The sequence below is a fragment of the Mixophyes fleayi genome, chromosome 5 (genome assembly GCF_038048845.1).
Source record: "Mixophyes fleayi isolate aMixFle1 chromosome 5, aMixFle1.hap1, whole genome shotgun sequence".
NCBI lineage: Eukaryota > Metazoa > Chordata > Amphibia > Anura > Limnodynastidae > Mixophyes > Mixophyes fleayi.
This window is the reverse complement of record NC_134406.1, coordinates 168,244,350-168,260,479: the sequence shown is the minus strand read 5'-3', so window position 1 is coordinate 168,260,479 and position 16,130 is coordinate 168,244,350. Positions and strand designations below refer to the sequence as shown.

Sequence of the window (16,130 nt, the reverse complement as noted above, 5' to 3'; positions counted from 1 at the left end):
CTTTTCATAATGGGACTGTAGCTGTATTCAGAGTTAAACAATCACATTCAAAATCATGTTCAAATGTATTTAGCGTACACCTGCCAGCAATGAGTGATTGTGATCAACCCCAAAAAGAGATCAGCTGTTCCTGTAAGTTTTCCTTGCAGTTTTCTTGATTGCTTCTACTGGAATAGCCATGGTCCACAAGGAGCTTTCAAAACATCTACAGGATCTCCTTGTTGAAAGGTACCAATCAGGAGAGGGGTATAAAAGAATTTCAAAGGCATTACATGCACCATTGAACACTGTGAAGATCATCAATAAGTGGAAAGGATGTGACATAACAGGGACATCGTCAAGATCAGAACGTATCTGCAAAGTTATTGACAGAACAAGCAGAAATCTCATCAAGGAGGCTACCAAGTGGCCTACATCAACATTAAGGAAGCTACAGGAATTTGTGTCATGAATTGGTCACTTCCTGCAAGTGACATCAATCTCCCGTATTCTACTCGTCTGGCCTATGGGGTAGGATGGCAAAATGGAAACCATTTCTTACAAACAAAACCCCCAAGCCCGTGTAAATTTTGCAAAATATACATTCCATAACCCCAAATCATGTGGTAAAATGATGAGAAAGTAACGCTTAATTTCTCTTTTATCCCATGAAATTGTAGCACCGAGATCGTGTTAATGATACTTAAATGACGCTTTATATGTATTGTCCTATCACGGTACCTCCCCACTCAGTTGCATACACATTTTTTTTTTCATAGATCCATATGCCATGTGTGCTAAGTCATGCGATACAGGTGAGGGGTATATACTTTATAACTGTTGCATATAATGAGGAAATGTTTACACTGCCATTGCTAACTTTGCACACACATACTTCTTCAGAGCAGAATATATATCATGCTTCCATTACATACTGGAAATAGAGTATATGTATACATGTAATATTTTATTAACCTTTATATAGTGCCTACATATTATTTAGGGGAAAAAGCAAAGTTGGCACGCCTTTGTGAAATACTGCATTTGTTATTGTGTGAAGTGAGGCACTCATGTACTGCCATCCCAGTAGACAGGGAAAAAAAAAAAATAACATAGCGCAAGCTTATTAATGTGACACTTCAGGTTTGAACTAGGCTAGTCAGGGGCGGGCTGGGCCGGGGGGCAGGAAGGTATCGCCCCCCCGGGCCGCTCAGAATCACGGCTGTTAGGGCCGCCCGCTCCCCGGAAGTAATATCAATGTGATGCGGCCGCATCACGTGTCATGTGATGCGGCCGCCTGTGCGGCGTGTGCCCCCCCGGGCTGACGTCCATCAGCCTGCGCCTGAGGCTAGTGGTTGTCATTTTTGTTACTAGCTGCATGGCAATAAGCCCACGCCTTGGTATATTCCATATTGTATAGGGTACCAGCTGCGTGGCAATATGAATGCCTATAAAAGTGTATACAAAACAAAAAGACAGTTGTCAGCACTTATCCTTAACACTGCATATCTGTGTGTGTCTAGAAAAATGAAAACATGAGGTATTAGTTCATATTTTGATCACAATATTGAAGCCTGCATCCCAGCGTCAAGGGCACCTCATTATATGCAGGTCCTACACTGACCTATATGCATTAAACACCATTAAAATGCAGTTAAATTCAGATGCACTCACCTCCTAATATGGGACATACTGAATGCAGGCTTGTTTGTTCTGTTTTTGTCTCAAAATATTGCCTTATTGTCGTAGCAGCTGTCCATCAAGCCTATTTAAGGCACATTTGGGTGTGGCTCACAAGCCAGCCCTTGCTAGATGTAAACCCCTATACCTGGGAGGTGACTGCATCTGATTTTACCTTAATTGAGTTTAAAGCATACAGGTCAGTGTAGCTCATGTTTTCCTTTTGCTAGATACACACAGATATGCAGTGTTAAGGAAAAATACTGACAACTGTCTTTTTGTGTTGTCATTTTGGTTCCTGTTGTCCATAATAATTGCGGTTGGTGCTAACTTTACCACCAGCTAAGTGTAACCTAACTACCGTATATACTCGAGTATAAGCCGACCTGAATATAAGCCGAGGAACCTAATTTTACCACAAAAAAACTGGGAAAACTTATTGACTCGAGTATAAGCCTAGGGTGGAGAGAGAGGTTAATGAACAGTGAAGTAAAACATGAAGCTGTAGTCAGAGGGAAGGAAATCTCCCAGACATGACATGAAGTCCCATTAATCCAAGAGGATGTTTTCCTTTCAGTTAACCATAGGAAAGAGAGGGCATTATCAGACCTACTCAGAGAAATGTTGGGTTTTGCAAATAAACGCACCTGTGGTTGGAGAAATATATGGAGTTTTGTTCTTTTTGCCTTCTCAAGTTTGCTGTCTACTATTGAAACTCCCCACAAAACAGTTATCTGGGTGAGTGCTTTCACTGTATTGCGTTTTCAGTAGATGATGTGAAGTGGAACAAGTGCGTTAAGGAGAGGCAAAAACATGGAAAGTTCAACTCAATAAAAAGAGCACACAGCCCACCCCACATGCCACTTTTACTGCTTACCCGGCAGCCATAGGATGTTCTTAGTACACTTGTTTTTTTTTATCATGTCCAACTACAACTCGAGGGGGGAGGGGGAGGGGTAGATGTAGAGAGAGTTGAGCCTTTTGCTTACCTCCACTGCGAAAGTTAAGAGCTGAGGGACCGGAGAACAGGTAAGTTCACTCGTGAATAAGCCGAGGGGCGCTTTTTCAGCATATAAAATGGGCTGAAAAAGTCGGCTTATACACGAGTATATACGGTAACTCACCTAACAAGTATATTTAACATTGTGACTTAGAAACTGAAAGCTAGGATCAATGCGTGGTAGGTAATATAGATTGTGTTGCCTGTGACATCACCATAAATGATCCACATATTTTATGAGCAACTCGGTGACCTTTTTTGATAAATTATATCTATCCAGTTATCCCACCCTGCTATGAAAGACTGGACTGCAATGCAGTCATGTCCCTGCAGATGTGTCAAATGATCATATATGGCCAGCAATGAGGGACACCATGAGGACCATATTCCCCATACAATGGTGTGCCAGATATAGACCTTGTATCTACATGAAATCCACACTCTCTTTCATTTAGCTAATTCACTACTCATTTCACCACTTCAGTTACTCGCTCCTTTACTCATTATACTAGATATGGCATTAATTCATATAAGTCATGCAAATTAACCAAACCACAATTTCTCATGCGAATTGGTCATTACTTCCTTCCACCAGATATAGAAGTTATGTTCACAGCTCCTTGTCAGGGGTCAGTTTTAAGAACACCATACCTACTGTCAAGCATGGTGGTGGCAGCATCATACTTTGGGGCTGCATCACTAAAGCTGGGATAGGGGCTCTATTAAGGATAGAGTGGATAATGAATAGTTCTAAATATAAAGATCTGTTGTCCGTAAACCTGCTGGCCTCTGTCACAAATCTTTAAATGAAGGTATTTCACATTCCAACATGATAACGGATTCAAAACACACATCCGGGTAAACCAAGAAATGGCTTCAGAAAAGGGAGATCAAAGGCTTGAAATGGCCCAGTCAGAACCAAGACCTTGCTCTCACCAAAAACGCATGGAGTAACCTAAAGAGCACAGGAGATCCCCTCAAAATCTTGTGGACCTTACATTTGTGTGAAGTTGATAGGAGACTTCAGCAGAAAAAAAAAAAAGGGTGCTTCCACAAGTAAAATGTTTAGTGGTGTGTACAATTATGCAACCAGGATATTATGTATAGGTTTTGAAATTTCACTTCTTTTTTTTAAAAAAATGTCTATTGGTTTTTCACTTGCATTTTGTTGTAAGGGCACATTAAGAGGAAGAAAAAAGGTCTGACATGATTTATCTTGATTTCAGGCTTTACATCAAAGTCTACACATTTATCAAATTTGCAGGTGTTTGTGATATAAAGCCTTACTCCTGGCTACTTACGCCTTCAGTGCCATGATCTATAATGAAGAGAGGAAAGGAATAATGTACGAATTCTTCTCTTCGTGAGAGTGAAAAAGATAACATAGTGAGGGAAATACCCTTCTCAAAAAAAAAAAGAAAAGAAAAGAAGAAGAAAACTGCTTAAAAGGTGCTCAGAATGTGTGAGTAATAAGTCAGTTGGAGTTATCATACTGTCATGAGAAGTGGTTTTGCATTGAAACCAAAATTACAAAGCATAGAATATTGTGACCTGATAAAAAACAGTTTTGTCTAGTCTTGTTCACTCATTTTGGACTCACTCAATATATGTGTCTAAATTGCAGAGACAAGTTGCAGGTTGGGCCTCAATGCAGGAACTACTGCACAAGCTTCTTTCTGCTAAAGAGATGGATTATTTTGTTAAATAGTGATCATGAAGATGGCGCACAACTCTTTTGGATAAATGGCAACTGTCAATCAAAATATTCATCCATAACAGCGTTGCACTGCCACAGGTTCACTAGTGAGTGGACAGTGTTATTATGGCATGAGTGGGTAGATCCCTTTAGTTCCATTTTCTCTATCTGAAATTAAAAGTTAAACTTACTCTAATAGTGTAACAATTTTTTCTAATATTATAATATATAGCATATTCTTGCTGTTTTTTTAATTTAAGCTACCAGTGTTGGGTTCCCTGCCAGTGCCAATTACTATTCTCCCTGGCAACGTGAGCCCCCTGGTAACTCAACTGCATCATTCACCCTTCATCAGGGATCTCTAAACCGCGAGCATGAATGACAATTGGCACTGGAAGCTTAAAGCAATAACCTGTAAAACGGCTTAAGCAGCTACAATCTGTATTATACTTGCAGCAAGTACCTTATCTACATTCTCTTGTTCTGTTCTAACAGCTTATTTGCAGAGACATATTGAAACTCATACTTGGCAACACAGAAATTTTACATTTACATTTAAACTGCATTTTCACGTGACCTATGTACCTTCATACCTGCTTCTTTCTTGCTAACTTGCATCTCTAAACATGTCAGAATAAAGTAACAGTCTCAAAGAAAAACAAACTTTTATTATACGTTACAGAGTAATGATGTTAGTGGCACATTAGTAAGCATTGTTTGTGGATAATGCATGTGTTTTCTTACAAAACAGCAATAAGCCTTGCTTTCAACAATGAAAAGGTGTATTATGTTTACATTTATTGATTGAGAGGCTGTGTCGGGATTGTACAGGACAACCAAATGTGTTGTTTCCTCAAGTCTTCATACTGACAGCGTTAGAAGGCTGGAAGCACACCAGCTGTAAGTGCATGCTACTTTTAAATTCATTTAACAGCTCCTCTAATAACCTGTGAAAGAGACACAAAAGTCATATAAAACCCTAGCGTGGTAACATAGTTTACAGCATAAAAAATAAATACAGAAGTGACATTAATATAGGATAAGTGACAATGAATTCATTATGAATTACAAGGATATCAAAATTATCTATTGAAATCTGTGACCATATAAATGTATATATACTGCCAAGTTCTGATGTTTTCAAAGGACTCTTACCAACACTACAGAACTTCTAAGGACTGAGGATATTACAAGTGATCACAGAGTTTTGAGCTTTAAATATAAGTGCTTATGCGAAGGAACAGCTCAGTGACTTCTGATATGTTCTACTTTCACACTGTATAGTAAATGATACCATATATATGTAACTATCTGTGCAAAGAACAATATACATGCCATGGCTCTTATATACAGTCTCGGAAACTGTAAATTTGGAGAAACGTTAGCATGCAATGATTTTCCAATATGATGATGTTTTTGTCAAATTAAACTTTTAGTTAAAAGGAGCTGACTGCATAGGGATAATAGTTGATCTAATAAAGTACTAAACTATACAGAACAAAAAAAAAAGAGCAGGATAGCCTGTTCTGGAAGAATAGTTATTTCTAGCTAAAGGAAGTGAAGCTACAGTGAGTCGGTAAACCAGTTAGAGAAGTGTGTTATGACAGGCTTGCAGCATGATGTTCTACCCTCGTCACATGGAATGAGCATCCATATTTCATCCATGGTTAGGTACTAAAAACTCAGTCTGTAAACTTTTCTACATAGAACAATATACATAGGCAAATTTAAGGAGAAGGTACTTATTTAGATAATACAACTCACTTCTTGTCACTGCCGCTTGGAAGTTGAGGAAGAGCTTCTAGTGCTTGTTTAAAACTGGCCCTATGATACAAGCAGATTTATACACTTCAAAGAAAGGCATACAGAAATAAGAGCGCACACCTCTGATAATCTATATTTTGTCTGTAGTGACAAAGGGAAGAGTAATTCATCAAGAAAGATAAAAAGATGTGAAAGATGTAAAGAAAAAAAAGGGCCAGTCTGAATAACATTTGCACTTATACAATCAAGAAGCACTTACATTGTTTTGGGAAAAACACCTTTACAAACTACATGTTTAAAATACACTTAAGTTGATGACAGGGAAACAAAAATAGGTGTGGTTAGTGATACCACAGACTGTTAATAAAGTAGGCCGGAGGAATTCAATACCATAAACGGTTTTAGCTGATTTCCTGTAAGTATACACAGTAACACTGCTAAGTATGCAGGACATCACAACTGGCATGACAAAGTTACCATGTGGTAGGTACTGAAACTATGTGCAGGTTCTCAGTGCAGTGAATACAAAGGAAGGTGATACCAGTGCAGATACACACTATTTTATCAGTTCGCATTGCACAAGTAAGGAGGAAGATTTTTTTTTCTCAAGCACAGTTGTCACCTGTATTGTGTTTATAGCCAAAGGAACATATTGTGCTTAGCGCAGAGAAATGATGCAAAAACTAATTTTAAATTATTTGTGTGAACAGGCGCTAATGTTGTATCAGCCTCTCTTTGCCTGCTCTCTATTGTTTATGGTTTCTATGACCCAACCATGTCCCCAACAATGGCATTCGAAACACTTCATTTTCAATCTGGTTCATTGTGAGAAGACTGTCCCAAACAAGTAAGATTGACAAGATGCTGTTGGGAGAAGATAAGAGTATCATGGAGAAGAACAAAAACAATGGTATTCTAGTGCAAGGTAAATTATGCAAACAGTAAGGCAATATTACTGAATAGAAAATATTTGCACCCATGGCAAATTGGATTAAGACTCAATTGCTCAGCATTCAGGCCAAGGGACCACTTGTATGGACTACTTAACACCAATCAAGTGCAAACATTTCAATGGGGTTCCTCAATGTTCTGTTCTTGGCCCACTTTTCTATCTTTATCTCTTATTTTGGTGAACTTATACACTCCACTACCAGCTCTATGCCGACAACACATAAATCTACCTCCCCTCCCTCCCTACCTCTATCCTTCTCTGTTGTCCCATGTGTCCAACAGCCTCTGTGCCTCTATTCCAATACTACCTGATGCTCAGTATGTCCACAACAGAGGTCATCTTTTCCCCTTTTAGTGTTACTGTTTGGAGTCATCCTTGACTCCATCGTCCGCTTCATGACACACACCCAGTCTCTTGTGCTTTATTGTCACCTCATCTATCAAAACATTGCCAGAATAGGTCCCTTTCTCACACAGGACATTTTAAAAAGCCTTATTCAGTCACAGCACTGCCCTCTCATTCTAGACTGTAGGCTCTAATGAGCAGGTCCCTCTATCTTACATCTGCACCTCCTTTGTCAACCTCGTCTTTACTTGTTCTCTTTTATATTTTGTATGATTTGTAAATCTGACTGTCTGGCACTGTTTTGTGGTGCTTTACAAATAAATGATGATGATTTCATTTTAGTTCAGTCTAAGGTTAAAATATAACACAATATATACAGGTAAACACTATACTAGTGTGTAACATCCAGGAGCACATCACTGGCTTAATGTAAGGGCAGTTTCATCACTCCATCCCTTTATGACGTAACTACCTATCTTGTTTCATAGTTTTTTTTATTATTTTATACAATGAAAGACAGCTATAATCACACCCTCACACACAAACGTTTACTTATTGAAAGTAAGAAGGAAGCAAACTTACTTGCTGTCACTTGTCAAATAAATAGCAATTGCGTCTCTTAACGAACAGATTTCAAGACGTGCCTGTTAAGACAAACTTAATGTTTATACTTTTATCAACAATTTTAATAGACTGAAAATCTATCACCAAATAGGCCCAATGATAAAATAATTATGGATGTTGTTGGAGGAAAGCTTAATATGAGACACACAATCAATGTATTACTATTAATTATGATGTGTACCTCATGTTGACCTTTCTGTAGAGTGGGGCACAGAAAATCATATAACTAAACATTAAAAAAACAAATCATAGAAACTTGTCAATAGTAATAATAACAGAAGAAACGCTATAGTAATACATATAGGTCTAGGTTTAATCCACATAAAGTACTAATGTAAGAGGAAGTAGATGTGGATACAATGGACACACCTGTAATGCACCATTCCTACTGAATGAAGACACACACTGCATTAGTCGGCTCAGCTCTTCACCCACTGCTTCCACAATCCTTGACATTACTCTTGGAACCAGTTCTTTGGAAATTGTGAATACCTGAAAAAAATCAATGAGAGAAGTGTATTGTTACCTTTTTAGACTGCTGTTTTCCATGTTACTAGTGCTTTCAAACCTCTCAGTTTTGGATATAAAAGGCAAATATATATATACATAATTTGGTCTATGATAAGAGTTAAAGAGGAGATCCAACTTTCTCAAGACTGAAAGCTGCAGAACTGGTCAATAGCTGGAAAATTATGTCGCCCGGTATTATGGTGCCTAAGAGTATATTTCACGTTTCTGCACTTACGGGTAAAAACCCAAATATTCTGCAATTCTGTCAGTCAACCAGGTTATTTTAGATCTAAAATCGTACTGAGGCAAACTAAAAAATCCAGTGGGGCAATTCCTACTAGAGTCTATAATTCAAATCTCCTTGCCGCTGGATCCAAAATTCTTTCTCCTCCCTTTGGTTTTCCCTTCGGCTACCAGACACCAGAATAAATTGGCCCGCCACATTATTTCAGCTGCCACCTGTCAAATTGCTGCTGACTGGAAACAAACTGCTCCCCCATCCCTTACCACCGTTATCAAAAGACTCTGCCATATCCACCGCATGGAATTCATGACCAGCATCATCAATAATTCTTCCAAGTCCTTTAATAAAGTTTGGGACCCATGGATGTCATACTTTCAATACCATTCCCCTTTTTCTGATGCACACATCAATCCTGCTCACTACCGTCCCTTTCCCCCTCCCTTCCTCTCTCCCAAAGACAGATCCTGCCACTCCGTCATTTCTCTTTCTCCTTTCTCTAGCCCCTTACTTCTTTCTCTCAATCTCTCTATATCTACAAAAATCCTCCGGTCTCTCATGATTGATGCCTCTATTTGACCCGACGACTGCATATCCTGTTTTCTCTCTTTTAGCCTTATTTACGTTTTTGTACAATTGTGAGATGTACCTCTTCCCTACACCATGATGTACTATTGTCAGTCTTCTGCTAAAGACCGTTTAATAAAAATACATTACAAAAAAATAAAAATCTGTTGGGGCAATCATCACACACGCTATTGCCTGACCACACTAGTTGTGCCCCAAAGGCACCCTGTACGAACTGCCAGATGTTTCCAATTAGGCCATGTGCGTAGGAACCTTTATGAACCTGCATCATGAAATGTCAACACTAATAAAACACATGTACCCAACAAACTTACCTCTGCATGTACAGCAATGATATTCACTAAAGCCTCCTTTAAATAGTTTCTGACACCTGAGTATACAAAGAGGGCACAAGTCAATTGTATTGCAAGCACATAGTCAATTTTAACACTTATGATCTTAATAGGTGAACACAGGAAAGGACCAATCAGGCAGGTCCTGAAATTGCTGATGAGGTAATTTTTGGGCTTAAAAGAGAGCTCCAGAAGACAGCAAATTGGCATTCACTACCCAGTGATAGCTGAAGTCAGGCTGGCGTTGAGATATAGATCTCTGCCCCTGATAGGAAAGGGACAATTGGCCCATGGAGTACTTGGAGCCTTTGCCCTGATCTATCTCTCCAGGTCTTGGGGAGCTGTGTGTCCGACTAAAGCGGAGTGACAGTGACTCAGGGCCACTACCTTTGCTGGTAGCCTCAAAGGAGAGAGAGGGATAAGCTTGAATGGATAGACAGTTCCCCTGAGAGTGCCTAGGATACCGGTGAGGTGTTTTCATTAGACCCTGTATGTTGTGTGTGTGTGTGACTATAGTGTTTCAAGTTATTATTTAAATATGTATATTGCGGTTTGGTGCTACCATTTTGTTAAATAAACTTGTTTATTTTATTTCAGATATTTGCCTGGGTGATTTTGAACCTTCGGTAGGTACCGGGTAGGCCAGCTGTGTGGCGCAAAAGGTTACGTTAAACCCGATATCTTCACAGTGTTGATCCAGAGGAAGGCAAAACAAACCCCCAAGTGCGACAGTTGCTAATTTGGCCTCATAGGGAGAAAAAAAATCTTGACCTAAAAAGGCATTGTGACTGAAAAGAATATTTAATTCAGTTATTGGAGATCATGGCAGCGAGGTCTATTTTTGACCAATCGCAAATCTCTCACGTTAATTTTCTTTTTTTATCGCAATAACAAGAAATTAATTAATCAGGCAATTTATTCAAATTGATTAGCTGGGACCACGGCTCCGATAGGAGCATGCCGCAGTGATAAGCGATAGTAAAGTTTACTAACATGTTCTTAATGGAGTGACTGAATTTATGATTGAGGAAGCACAAAGTCTGCTGGGGAGGGATCCCCGAAGACCCTTCTTCTTCAATGCTCTCCCCATAGGTTATAACGGCTAACGCCAGCTTCAGATGGTGTTAGCTACCGGGGTCAAGGTCCGAATGTCGGAGCTTGATAAATAGGACAGAATCGCAGTCCCCATAGACACCTATAGGGACTGGATTTGCGATTGCAGAGGCAGATACCTCCGATCCTCTATAAATAAACTGCCTCGAAACTTGCTAATCCGTCTATTCCCAAAAACAACAGTTTTCACAAATAGGCCCCAGTGTTTGGTCTATAATTTATTGATTTGCATTTTAGGCATGCTGTTGCTGTTATGAAGTGCACACACAATTTTACACAGGTAAATAATTATTTGGCTCTTGTGCCTATGATACACACCGTAGCAACTAAACATAAATGGGACGAACGTATTTGGAAAATTCTAACTTTTTACCTACAGTGGGTCTTTCTGGAGTGCTAAACGGCTGAGGCGCAATGCAAAATCCTCTTTGAAGGTGCCTCAAATTGGATAAGGGCACACAGATTTCTGTTAAAATGCATCGATTTAAGGACAGCGGACTAGAAGTTTGTATCAGCCACTAGGAGGAGTGAAGGAAATCCTTTCAAACTAAAAATAATAGGAGCACTGGTGCATCTTGGTTTTCGGAGCAGTGCAAAAAGGAGATAAAGTCTTGTCTATACTTTTAACGGGTTGCATTTTACACCTTTCAGTAGCACTTCAGCCAATAAAGGCATCTCTAGGAGCGCTTTTCCCAAAGTAAATCAAAACTTCAACACACAGGTGTCATACAGTATGGAATAGAGCGTTACTGAAGTCCTCTTTCTGTCACCATTAACAAACCGAGCAGCATTGTATGAGAGAAAAAAAAGGTGCACTTAAGAAAAGGGATGGATCTAAAGTGGTAGGTTAGACTTCTGGTGTGATGTGCACTGCTTCACACCAGGATGCACTTCTAGTTTGATAGTGAGAGTAGGCAAGCGTGAGTGTGCTTCATAAATTACATCTAGTATGTAACTATAGATTCCAGATGTATGTATACTTGTATTTTTATGCCATTATTTCCTGACATATGCAACTGGATTTAGTGCAAAGGAGATACAAATCATAAGACAAACTTAGACTATTTTCTGTGCAAAGTGCAAAGTGTCCACTGGAATCATACTAAAACTTGCATAGCATAATAATGAAAATCAGTTTAGCCACGAGAGTGAACAACACTTCACCAGACCACTGGTGCTTAAATGAAAGCTTTGTTTATTTGTCATTAGCGATTTACACTGCATCTCTCCTCTGTGCTTGGGGTTACACCTCTGAGACATTTCTGTAGTACTATAGGTTTCAAAAAAAAGACAACTCTGAGAAGGATCGTGGGTAAATTTTAAAGAAGTGCATTAATACAAGAACTTTCACATTAAGAAATTAGTGTGCATGCGCATTGTCTGACACAGCATAACATTAAGCCATTAAAACGCAGTGTGTTTATTTAGACGAGCATGGAAATGTATACACATAAAAATGATATTTATTTGAAGAGTCACCAATACCAATTGCCTTAAATAAAAAAGAGTAAATGACATTCACAAACATTACTGCAACTTTTAAATAGAGATTTTTGAATGTTATTAACTCTTTCTATATAGTTAATTGAATTTTAGGATTAGTGGTTGTTTGATGTACAATTTTAAAATAATTAAAAAGCAGAATGTTAAAGGGTCGCGATCTCCCTCTCCTTTCTTCAGTGTATATTGGGGTTTCCATAAATACGTGGAGATAGCTGTGTGCGTTGTTTGAGGAGATGCGGGATAGGTGTAATGGGATCCAGGTATGTCCAAGTTGAGGGTGGATGTACGGGGAGGGGGGTTGTTTGGATAGGGTAGGGAGGGGTAGGTTTGTTAGAGTTCAATGCAGTGTCAAGTGTGATATTTTTTCTCTATGCAAATACTTTCAGATGTTGAGATTGACTATTCTGGTATATACTAATGTGGTTGACTGGTGGCTGGGTGTCTGCCTGGGCTAGAGGGGGTTGATTTCTTTGGGGAGATGTCTCGTGTATTCCCTGGTGTGATGGCAACTAGGGGGAGATGAATAGGGGCTCTATTAAAATCCTGACTTGGAATGTTCGTGGCCTAAATGATAAAATTAAACGGTCTTTGGTCATATCCCAATTAAAAAAGTATGAGGCGGATGTTATATGTCTAACTGAAACTCATCTAGTGAAAGGTAAAGTGTTGGCCCTATGTATATTTGGTTTGGGCTTGAACAAAAACATCCGTAGGCTTATTAGACTGCTCATTAATACGTTACTTATGTTGGCAAAAGTGGTCATAGCTAGGAAGTGGATGGCACCGGAAGGCCCGACTGTGAGTAGCTGGATTGACCTTGTTAACGATACAGTCGGCCATGAAAGGTTCATGTACACCAGTAGAAACCTAGTGGATAAATATAAAAGAATATGGTACAGGTGGAGAATATCCTCATATGTTACAGAAGGATTGAGGGAGGTGGAGCTCTCCTAATGTAATGCTCGAGGCAGACATCCAGCCACCTCCTTTGTTATTAAGGTCAACGATTGTATTTTGTATTAGTACTATTATCTTATTGTATCTTGAAATTTTGGATGATGTGTATACCCCGATTTGAAAATCTGAATACTAATGCATTTTGAATCTACTGTGCATGAATATTTGACACTGCTTGTATCACTGTGTGGGCTGTAGTTATTGTTTTAGCCTAATGTTTTGGGCTTTTTTTTTTGCTGTTAAAGTGTAAAAAAAGAAAAAAATGCAATACAATTTTACCTGATTTAAAAAAAAAAAGCAGAACGTTAATATGTTACAATTATCAATTAAAAAAAATGTTTCTGGTTTATAAAAAAAATTCACACACAAATTGGTACATTTTATAATACTTGCTTCAGGATGGTGCCTGCTCATTACCAAACATCAGAACAGAGGTAAACATTGTCTTATTTCCGTGCCTACTACAACACTTGTAATACTGCACATCCAGGTAGACCATGAACTTCCCCTTCTCACATGTACATGTTTTCATGTGAGAAAAGCTAAATTTTCCATAGCATCAGCAACCAAATGAACACACGTATGCAGAGGAATTGAGGTTAAATTATTGTTTGCTACCGAACACAGCACAAGTCCTACATGGCAGATCGGAACAGACTTAAATTTCTTTTGTATATGGTTTTGGGGCTGTTTTTATAAATTCTTGAAATTAAAGGTAATGTCTGGCCCTTTTGCAGGTTGGAGGGCCCTTGAAGTATTTTGGGCTGCTCATCACTGCATTAAGCTGTTTTAATGCCTCAACAACATTTTACAGATGACTGGACAAGATGGTAAAAGTATTAAATATATCTGGTAAAATCAAAAGATGAGACTGTCATGGTCCTAATCTTAGTTAATTTAGCCTCATGTAATAGAGAATACAAAATACAAAAAATTGTATACATTCACAATATAGAGTATTACATATATAGCATGAGAAGGTTAGTTATCAGCTGGTGTATAATTTGCATAATATTATTCACTGGATAAAAATGACGAGGCAGACTGGAAAAAGGGGAGAAAAAGATGGAGGAGGAAAAAATGGGGGCGGAAGAAGGGGCCAGCTGCGCATTACTCATTTACTCATTATTGTACTGCTCTCCAGCCCTTCGGCTCAGGACTGGCAGAAAACAGTGGGACCCAGGTACACCCATCTACTGTTCGGAGAAGCCTGGCCAGAAGTACTCTTCTTCGAAGAATTGTGGCCAAAAAGCCAACCTACGTCGTGGAAACAAAGCCAAGCAACTCAACTATGCACGAAAACCGAGGAACTGGGGTGCAGAAAAATTGCAGCAGGTGCTCTGGACTGACGAGTCAAAATTTGGAATATTTGGCTGCAACAGAAGGCAGTTTGTTCACCAAAGGGCTGGAGGGCAGTACAATAATGAGTGTCTGCAGACACATGGTGGAGGTTCCTTGCAAGTTTGGGGCTGAATTTCAGCAAATAAAGTTGGTAATTTGGTCATAATTTATGGTGTCCTCGATGATGCAAATACAGGCAGGTACTTATCCATCATGCAATACCATCAGGGAGGCGTCCGTTTGGCTCCAAATTTATTCTGCAGAAGGACAATGACCCAAAACATACAGCCAATGTCATTAAGAACTATCTTCAGCGTAAAGAAGAACAAGAAGTGATGATATGGCCCACACAGAGCCCTGATCTCAACATCATCGAGTCTACCTGGGATTACATGGAGACAAAAGGATTGAACAAGCCTACATCCACAGAAGATCTGTGGTTAGTTCTCCAAGATATTTGGAACAACCTTCCTGCAGAGTTCCTTCAAAAACTGTGTGCAAGTGTTCCCTAGAAGAGTTGATGCTGTTTTGAAGGCAAAAAGTGATCACAACAAATATTGATTTGATTTAGATTTCTCTTCTGTTCATTCACTTTGCATTTTGTTAATTGATAAAAATACACTACTAACACTTCTACTTTTGAAAGCACTTACTTTGCAGCATTTTTTCCACTCTTTCCTAAAACTTTTGCACAGTATTGCAGGGAGAAGTAGGCCTAAGCTTAAGAAAACAGTGCTAGGCAAGCAGGCCAAGAGGTGCGGAGGGTGATGGAATATTAGAAGGAGAACACAAGGGACGAGGACCCTGCTTGTAGGAGCTTACATCCTAAAGGAAAGGGGGAGACACAAATAGGGTGGTACCGACTGGGGTGAAAGTTGGGACAATGGAGTTAGGAGGAAGGCTGAAAGACTTGAATAAAGAAATGAGTCTTAAGGGCCTACTTGAAGTCTATGAGAGTAGAGGCTAACCTGATAGAGAGTGGGAGATTGCCTGGGCTGCTTCACAGCTGTGGAACAAAGTCCTGGAGGTGGGAGTAGGAAGAGGTGGAGTTTAAGGTGTCAAAAAGGCGATGGGGGTTGGAGGATTGGAAGGAAATGCGAGCCTTAAAGAAGGATTGCTTAGAGAGTGATAGGGCGGAACTCTAAGAGGCAAGTATGAACTTGAAGTGGAAGAAGTCAGAATTAGTGCGTGACTTTCTCCAAAGTCGTTCTGAACTGCGGGAGCATTTTTGAAGATAGCGGTTAAGTTTTGAGTGCCACAGTTTAGGCGGGGACCGACAAAGCTTGATGGTGACAGCTGGGGCAACAGAGTCAAGTGAAGTGGTAAGCGTGTGACTATAGAAGGAGACAGCCTCATCAGGGCAAAAACTAGTGGTGATGGGAAGAGGAGCGAGACCACGGAGGAGGAGAACATGGCAGGATCAATGATGTCAAGATTACGCCTGGTGAGAGTAACCTTAGTAGATGTGGAAGGTGAGAGGGGTGGGAAGATGTTAAAAGAGAGGA

The 16,130-nt window shown here is 39.5% G+C and overlaps 1 protein-coding gene across 1 annotated transcript in view; it reads right to left on the bottom strand.

Moving 5' to 3' along the window:
- Nucleotides 1–5,003: 5,003 nt before the first annotated feature.
- The window catches only part of EXOC2 (exocyst complex component 2), a 127,572-nt gene continuing 116,445 nt past the window's right edge, over nucleotides 5,004–16,130 (bottom strand). Inside the window, exons 23-27 of the mRNA XM_075212988.1 lie at nucleotides 9,694–9,749; nucleotides 8,410–8,532; nucleotides 7,999–8,060; nucleotides 6,120–6,179; nucleotides 5,004–5,302 (exon numbers count right to left, since the gene is read on the bottom strand). Of these exons, the coding sequence (XP_075069089.1) occupies nucleotides 5,209–5,302; nucleotides 6,120–6,179; nucleotides 7,999–8,060; nucleotides 8,410–8,532; nucleotides 9,694–9,749 (395 nt within the window). The 3' untranslated portion in view covers nucleotides 5,004–5,208. The remainder of the gene's footprint in view (nucleotides 5,303–6,119; nucleotides 6,180–7,998; nucleotides 8,061–8,409; nucleotides 8,533–9,693; nucleotides 9,750–16,130) is intronic.